This window comes from Oncorhynchus masou, unplaced genomic scaffold (genome assembly GCF_036934945.1).
Source record: "Oncorhynchus masou masou isolate Uvic2021 unplaced genomic scaffold, UVic_Omas_1.1 unplaced_scaffold_6259, whole genome shotgun sequence".
Lineage (NCBI taxonomy): Eukaryota > Metazoa > Chordata > Actinopteri > Salmoniformes > Salmonidae > Oncorhynchus > Oncorhynchus masou.
The window spans coordinates 8,242-16,966 of record NW_027012689.1 but is presented as its reverse complement, the minus strand read 5'-3'; the positions used below and the strand labels follow the sequence as shown (position 1 = coordinate 16,966).

General features: G+C 42.0%; 1 protein-coding gene across 2 annotated transcripts; it reads right to left on the bottom strand.

The window, feature by feature from the left end:
- Positions 1 to 3,911: 3,911 nt before the first annotated feature.
- LOC135536480 (interferon a3-like) lies at positions 3,912 to 8,004 on the bottom strand. Of its 2 annotated transcripts, XM_064962817.1 has the most exons (6): positions 7,582 to 8,004; positions 7,321 to 7,408; positions 6,949 to 7,023; positions 6,672 to 6,821; positions 4,578 to 4,655; positions 3,912 to 4,246 (listed from the first exon to the last, which is right to left on the bottom strand). In XM_064962817.1, the coding sequence occupies exons 2-6, from the start codon at positions 7,405 to 7,407 to the stop codon at positions 4,157 to 4,159; spliced, it is 480 nt and encodes a 159-aa protein (XP_064818889.1). In that variant the 5' UTR covers position 7,408; positions 7,582 to 8,004; the 3' UTR covers positions 3,912 to 4,156. The 2 variants fall into 2 exon arrangements, with proteins under 2 accessions (XP_064818889.1, XP_064818888.1); XM_064962816.1 differs by lacking the exon at positions 7,582 to 8,004 and having other exon boundaries at positions 7,321 to 7,455.
- Between the last annotated feature and the right edge of the window lie 721 nt (positions 8,005 to 8,725).

Sequence of the window (8,725 nt, the reverse complement as noted above, 5' to 3'; positions counted from 1 at the left end):
GAAGCTTGTTTGGAGGTTACTTAACACAGTGTCTGAAGAGGGGCCAGATGTATAAAGAATGGTGTCGTCTGCGTAGAGGTGGATCAGGAATCCCCCGCAGCAAGAGCGACATCATTGATATATACAGAGAAAAGAGTCAGCCTGAGAATTGATCCCTGTGGTACCACCATAGACACTGCCAAAGGTCCGGACAACAGGCCCTCCGATTAGACACACTGAACTCTGTCTGAGAAGTAGTTGGTAAACCAGGCGAGGCAGTCATTTGAGGAAACCAAGGCTGTTGAGTCTGCCGATAAGGATACAGTGATTGACAGAGTCGAAAGCTTTGGCCTTGTCGATGAAGATGGCTGCACAGTACTGTCTTTTATCGATGGCGGTTGTGATATTGTTTTGTACCTTGAGGCGTGGCTGAAATGCACACATGACCAGCTCAGAAGCCGGATTGCACTGCGGAGAAGGTACGGTTGGATTCGAAATGGTCAGTGATCTGTTCATTAACTTGCCTTTTGAAAACTTTAGAAAGGCAGGGCAGGATGGATTTAGGTTTATAACAGTTTGGGTCTAGAGTGTCACCCCCTTTGAAGAGGGGGATGACCACGGCAGCTTTCCAATCTTTATGGATCTGGGACAATACGAAAGAGAGGTTGAACAGACTGGTAATGTGGGTTGCAACAATGGCAGCAGATAATTTTAGAAAGAGAGGGTCTAGATTGTCTAGCCCAGCTGATTTGTACGGGTCCAGGTTTTGCAGCTCTTTCAGAACATCTGCTATCTGGATTTGGGTGAAGGAGATGCTGGGGAAGCTTGCGAAAGTAGCTGCGGGGGTGTGGAGCTGTTGTTCGGGGTTGGGGTAGCCAGGAGGAAAGCATGGCCAACCGTAGAGAAATGTTTATTGAAATTCTCAATTATTGTGGATTTATCGGTGGTGACAGTGTTACAGTGGGGTGAACAAGTATTTGATACACTGCCGATTTTGCAGGTTTTCCTACTTACAAAGCATGTAGAGGTCTGTAATTTTTATCATAGGTACACTTCAACTGTGAGAGACAGAATCTAAAACAAAAATCCAGAAAATAACATTGTATGATTTTTATGTAATTAATTTGCATTTTATTGCATGACATAAGTATTTGATCACCTACCAACCAGTAAGAATTCCGGCTCTCACAGATCTGTTAGTTTTTGTTTAAGAAGCCCACCTGTTCTCCACTCATTACCTGTATTAACTGCACCTGTTTGAACTCGATACCTGTATAAAAGGCACCTGTCCACACACTCAATCAAACAGACTCCAACCTCTCCACAATGGCCAAGACCAGAAAGCTGTGTAAGGACATCAGACCTGTAGCCTGACAAGGCTGGGATGTGCTACAGGGCAATATGCAATCAGCTTGGTGAGAAGGCAAGAACTGTTGGAGCAATTATTAGAAAATGGAATAAGTTCAAGATGACGGTCAATCACCCTCAGTCTGGGGCTCCATGCAAGATCTCACCTCGTGGGGAATCAATGACCATGAGGACGGTGAGGGATCAGACCAGAACTACACTGCAGGACCTGGTTAATGACCTGAAGAGAGCTGGGACCACAGTCTCAAAGAAAACCATTAGTAACACACTACGCCCGTCATGGATTAAAATCCTGCAGCGCTACGCAATGTCCCCCTGCTCAAGCCAGTGCATGTCCAGGCCCATCTAGAAGTTTGCCAATGACCATCTGCAAGATCCAGAGGAGGAATGGGAGAAGGTCATGTGGTCTGATGAGACAAAAATAGAGCTTTTTGTCTAAACTCCACTCGCCGTGTATGGAGGAAGAACAAGGATGAGTACAACCCCAAGAACACCATCCCAACCGTGAAGCATGGAAGTGGAACATCATTCTTTGGGGATGCTTTTCTGCAAAGGGGACAGGACGACTGCACCGTATTGAGGGAGGATGGATGGGGCCATGTATCACGAGATCTTGGCCAACAATCTCCTTCCCTCAGTAAGAGCATTGAAGATGGGTCGTGCCTGGGTCTTCCAGCATGACAACGACCCGAAACACACAGCCAGGGCAACTAAGGAGTGGCTCCGTAAGAAGCATCTCAAGGTCCTGGAGTGGCCTAGCCAGTCTCCAGACCTGAACTCAATAGAACATATTTGGAGGGAGCTGAAAGTCCGTATTGCCCAGCGACAGCCCCGAAACCTGAAAGATCTGGAGAAGGTCTGTATAGAGGAGTGGGCCAAAATCCCTGTGATTTTCCTAGATTTTTGTTTTAGATTCCATCTTTCACAGTTGAAGTTTATCTATGATAAAAAGGTACAGACATGCTTTGTAAGTAGGAAAACCTGCAAAATCGGCAGTGTATCAAATACTTCTTCTCTCCACTGTACCCTATCTACTCAGTGCAGTGGGCAGCTGGGAAGGAGGTGCTCTTATTCTCCATGGACTTTACAGTGTCCCAAAACGTTTTGGAGTTAGAGCTACAGGATGCAAATTTCTGTTTGAAAAAGCTTAGCCTTTGCTTTCTGACTGACTGCGTGTATTGGTACCTGATTTCACTGAAAAGTTGCATATCGCGGGGATATTCGATGCGCTAGTGCAGTCCCGCCACAGGATGTTTTTGTGCTGGTCATGGGCAGTCAGGTCTGGAGTGAACCTAGGGCTATATCTGTTCTTAGTTCTACATTTTTTAAAGGGGCACAATTATTTAAGATGGTGAGGAAATTGCTTTTAAAGAATGACCAGGCATCCTGCGACTGACAGGATAAGGTCTATATCCTACCTGGATACCCGGGCCAAGTCGATTAGAAAGGCCTGCTCGCAGAAGTGTTTTAGGGAGTATTTGACAGTGATGAGGGTGGATCGTTTCACCGCGGATCCATAACGGATGCTGACAATGAGGCAGCGATCGCTGAGATCCTGATTGAGAACAGCAGAGGTGTATTTGGAAGGCAAGTTGGTCAGGATAATATCTATGAGGGTGCTCATGTTTGCAGGTTTAGGGTTGTACCTGGTGGGTTCCTTGATAATTTGTGTGAGATTGAGGGCATCTAGTTTAGATTGTAGGACTGCCGGGGTGTTAATCATATCCCAGTTTTGGTCACCTAGCAGATCAAGCTCTGAAGCTAGATGTGGTGCAATCATTTCACATATGGTGTCCAGGGCACAGCTGGGAGCCGAGGAGGTCTATAACAGGTGGCAACAGTGAGGAGACTTATTTCTGGAGAGAGTCATTTTAAAAATTAGAAGCTCAAACTGTTTGGGCATAGACCTGGAAAGTGTGACAGAACTTTGCAGGCAATCTCTGCAGTAGATTGCAACGCCTCCCCCTTTGGCAGTTCTATCTTGATGGAAAATGTTGTAGTTGGGGATGGAAATCTCATAATTCATGGTAGACTTCCTTAGCCAGGATTCAGACAGAGCAAGGACATCAGGGTTGGTGGAGTGTGCTAAAGCAGTGAGTAAAACAAACTTAGGAAGGAGGCTTCTGATGTTAACATGTATGAAACCAATGTTACAGAAGTCAACAAATGAGAGTGCCTGGGGATACGCCAAGTGTTTAATACAATGGACAGACTTCATAAATGAAAATCCACAAGGTCAAGTGGGAGCTAAAAGTTCCTGGTCCCCCAGATTATCCTCTACTCCTCACCCAGATCTCCCCACCCCTTCAGCCACCTGCCCTTGTGTGATTACCACACATAAAACAAACAGGAAAAACATGAACAGCAACAAGTACAAGTACAAAAACACAGTAAAAACAGTAGCATAAAGAAACAAAAGTACAAGCATACATAAACTTAAAGTAGAAATTAATATGTGACTAATCAGCAACAAGTTTAATGTGCATCCCCTATGATGGTTAGATGAGATGTTATAAATCCACACTCATTGGTTTCAGACAAGAATGAAATTTGGAAAATTTGTACAAAATACGTTTTTATTCACATTTGCAAAATTATTTTTTCACTGGTTTTTCAAGTAGACCGGCAATACAGTTCAGTTCAACACATGTACAAAAGGGAAATACAAAATATAAATTATAAATTATAAAAATAAAAAAACAATAATTTATCGATTTAAATATAATAAATAGACTGATAGGGTCCCACATGATTGTATTCATGCTTTATATACTGGTAAGGGCGTAGCTTCTGAAATGAGTCTGGATGATCAGTACATCTGTGCTGCAAGGATATCCAATCTTTGCAGATGACGTTTCATCTCTTTCCTGATGAGCTCCCACGCCTGTGCACTGTAGTTCTGAAAAACAACAAAAATTTCAAATATTAGAGGGGTGACATTTCTTGGCAAAATAATGAACATATTGTATTGAACAACAGAGTAGAACTGGTGCCAAATGTAAAGCTTCTCAGAGTAGGAGTGCTGATTTAGGATCAGTTTTGTCTTTTGAATCACTATAAACAAGGACAGATGAGACCTGATACTAGATCAGCACTTCTCTGAGATGCTTGATACATATGGCCCCAGAACCCACTTTTTTTAAATGAACACTGCTCAAGTTTAGCCTAGCCTAGTTTATATTCATTTGATTACATGCATTAAACATGTTGCCATGTGAAACCAAACTCACCATTTTTCTCAGAACCTTACTATTCAACTTCTCGAAGTACCGTTTCAGCCTCCTCTCAGGTTTCATGGCAGGTGATACCTGTTGGACAAAATTAAACAAAACATTAGCGTCATACAGGTGTAGGATCTTCATTTGATCAATTTTTTTTTCATCCACGGCAGGAAATGGAACCTTAATGTGTATTCGATGTTTGAAAAGGATTCTAAAGATTGTAATTTCCACTTTAAAATATCAAACTTGATTTGCCATAATGAAATATGAATCAAAGCTTACAAAAAATATTCATTAATTATAATCCACAATAATTTACATTTCTCATTGCTGCAGTATTATTTATGTGACGTCGCAAAATGGCTCAAAATCTTCGGAAAGTATTCAGACCCCTTCCTTTTTTCCAAATTTTGTTAAGTTACAGCCTTATTCTAAAATGGATTAAAGAAAAAGATCCTCATCAATCTACACACAATATCCAATAATGACAATGCAAAAACATAAATACCTTATTTACATATGAATTCAGACCCTTTGCTTTGAGATTCAAAATTCAGCTCAGGTGCATCCTGTTTTCATTGATCATCCTGGAGATGTTTCTACACTTTGATTGGAGTCCACCCGAAGTAAAATCAACTGATTGGACATGATTTGGAAAGGCACAAACCTGTATATTTAAGGTCCTACATTTGACAGTACATGTCAGAGCAAAACCAGGCCATGAAGTTGAGGAAATTGATCCGCAGAGCTCCGAGACAAGATTGTGTCGAGATACAGATCTGGGAAAGGGTACTTTGTAACCACCAAGACTTTCTAGAGCTGGCCGCCAGGTCAAACTGAGCAATCAGGGGTAGAAGGGCCATTGTCAGGGAGGTGACCAAGAACCTGATGGTCACTCTAACAAAGCTCCAGATTTCCTCTGTGGGGATGGGAAAGCTATTGAGAAAGACAACCATCTCTGCAGTACTCCACCGATCAGGCCTTTATGGTAAAGTGGCCAGACGGAAGCCACTCCTCAGTAAAAGGCACATTGCAGCCCGCTTGGAATTTGCCAAAAGGCACCTAAAGGACTTTCAGACCATGAGAAACAAGTGTCTCTATTTGGCCTGAATGCCAATCATCACATCTGGAGGAAACGTTGCACCATCCCTACAGTTAAGTATGGTGGTGGCAGCATCATGCTGTGGGGATGTTTTTCATTGGCAGGGACTGTGAGACTAGTTAGGATCGAGGGAAAGATGAACGGAGCAAAGTACAGAGACATCCTTGACGAAAACCTGCTCCAGAGCGCTCAGGACCTCAGACTGGGGCAAAGGTTCACCTTCCAACAGTACAACGACCCTAAGCATACAGCCAAGCAAACGCAGGAGTGGCTTCGGGACAAGTCTCTGAATGTCCTTGAGTGGCCAAGCCAGAGCCCGGACTTGACCTGATCGAACATCACTGAAGAGACCTGAAAATAGCTGTGCAGCAACGCACCCTATCCAACCTGACAGATCTTGAGAGGATCTGCAGAGAAGAATGACAGAAACTCCCCAAATACAGATGTGCCAAGCTTGTAGCATGATACCCAATAAGACTCAAGGCTGTAATCACTGCCAAAGGTTCTTCAACAAAGTACTGAGTAAAGGGTCTGAATACTTATGTAAATGTGATATTTCAGTTTTTTATTGTTAATACATTTGCAAAAATGTCTAAAACACATGTTTTGCTTTGTCATTAATGGGTATTGTGTGTGGATTGATGAGGGGGAAAATCTATTTAATCAATTTTAGAAAAAGCTGTAACGTAACAAAATGTGGAACAAGTCAAGGGGTTCAATAATTTATATGCACTTAATACGTAGATTTTTCCAATTGTAGAGTTAGTAGGCTACACCTAAACCAGGGCACACCAACAATGTTCCAGGAGAACTACCTTGCTGTAGGTTTTCACTCCAACCCTAATCCACAACACCTGATTAATTAGGTGGTTGATAAACTGAATCAGGTTAGTTACAACTGGGGTTGGCGCGAAAACCTACAGGAAGGTAACTCTCCATGAATGGGGTTGGAGAGCCCTGACCAAAACAGGGATTATACTTTAAATAGACCCGTTACTTACACAGGAATTAAGGTTCTCCAATTGGCGTTCTAGAATGTTGAGGAAATCGTCCAGGTTTTTCTTGTCCCAGGTGACGGACTTCATATTCCCATCAAACAGTTTTGTGATTTGATAGATGGTCTCTTTCAGGAATATGACTTTGCCCTCAAACTACACAGGAAGATATAAAAAGAAGATTAGAAACAGTATAGGCTTCTGTTATGGCATCAATATAACATTGGGTCAAGAACACCATACCAAAGCATATCAGAACATAAGTCAAAATTCTAGTCTTTACCTCAGCATTATCTATGTGTCTGTAAAGTGATGTTGGGAAAAGGACAGGGGCATTCTGCTTTGTGATATCTCCTCCCTGGAAAACAATCAATATAGTATGTTCAGTCACATGTCAAATACTTCAAGAGCAATCAAGAGAGACATCAAGTATAGCTTATACTGCAAGTACAGTAGGCCTAATGTAGATAGCGTCTCTAGATCTAGCTGTCATTATAGCCTTAGTGCCCTTTACTAGGTACATTCAAATATAGGCTAACAGTTTTTTTTAACACAGATGCTAAACATGAAACACATTACTATTTTGCTTGGTTGGTTGTTTTGCTGTCCTTAATACATGCATTCAGTCTCCTCTTACAATGTGCTGATAACTCACCATCTGGTCCAGCAGGGAAAGGTATTCTGCGCTCAAGTGACTGTAGTGGTGTCGAATCCAGTCACAGCAATGACACACGCTCTGCATACTGCAAATAATAAGAAAAATACAACTCCAGCTCTGCATTGTATACATTGTAAATAGCAGTTTGTTTCGCTGTTAGTTATCCAGATGAGTTTGAACATCTTGGCTGTGTTAAGTAGTTTTATGTGGAATTGGGAAAGGGAAAGCTGTATAGAGAATTTCCCCTGATCAACCTACCGGAGGCGGGGACTTTCATTTTCCAGACTAGCACATGTTGCACCCGGAATTCCATGCCTGCTCCGTCTCCTGGACGAACAAATCCATGTAAATCTATTCACATTTTCCTTGAAATCAGCTTTAAATTATAGTTGAACCACAAGATAAGATTATTCCATTTAGATATCGGCTAGACTATTACTATAGCGAGAATAGGCTATTCGCGAGCTTTGCTTTCAACTGCCAATAACTTCGCTTGAACCGATAAAAAAAGTCTGATAACAAAATCGTCGAAGTCGAAATAAAACCCACACTTTTAAAGAAATGTAGCCATATAATACATTCATTTAGTGGGTTTCGTTCAAAGTTAGTCCGAAATATTGTTCCGTCGTCTTCTGCTGTTGCGCTTCAAATGAAAAGTGAATGGGAGACGTCAGCGTCAATACCCACATCTCTCAACTTTCATTTTCATGATGACGTAACCAACTTTCACCTTACTGTTGTCTGCTGGTGATGCAACGTTGAAAAGCAAGGACAACATGATTTGTTGGAACTTTCTATTTGTCGTTTTTATTACAAGGGGAAATTAAAAATAATATGTGACAATAGTTCCTTGGTATAGGCTTCGATGTCAGGGATATTTTCCCTACAGAGTCAATCGTTTTTACAGGGCCATTCTACTGTGTGTGTGTGTGTGTGTGTGTGTGTGTGTGTGTGTGTGTGTGTGTGTGTGTGTGTGTGTGTGTGTGTGTGTGTGTGTGTGTGTGTGTGTGTGTGTGCGTGCGTGCGTGTGTGTGTTTGTGTCATAGTGTTCGGGACGTTTTTGAATGACTATGCAAGGTAAACTCTTGGCATTGGTTTATTGCTCCTTTTTCTATAAAATATTTTGATTAATTCATAAAATACAAAGCCTGTTCAAATGTACAGATCATATACTGTAGGAAAGTGGTCACCAAAACTGTCTGCACGGTCCTGGAGACAAGCAGGAGGAGGTGCAGGCTTTTGTTTCAACCCAGTACGAACACACCTGTTCCATCAGGGTCTTGATAAGATGTAATAGGTGGTTTCATATCGAAATATCATGTTATAGGCTAAAATTTCAGATGTAGCCTAATTATTCTGCTGCATTCATTCATAAAGCGTCTCTGAGTTGGAGTGCTGATCT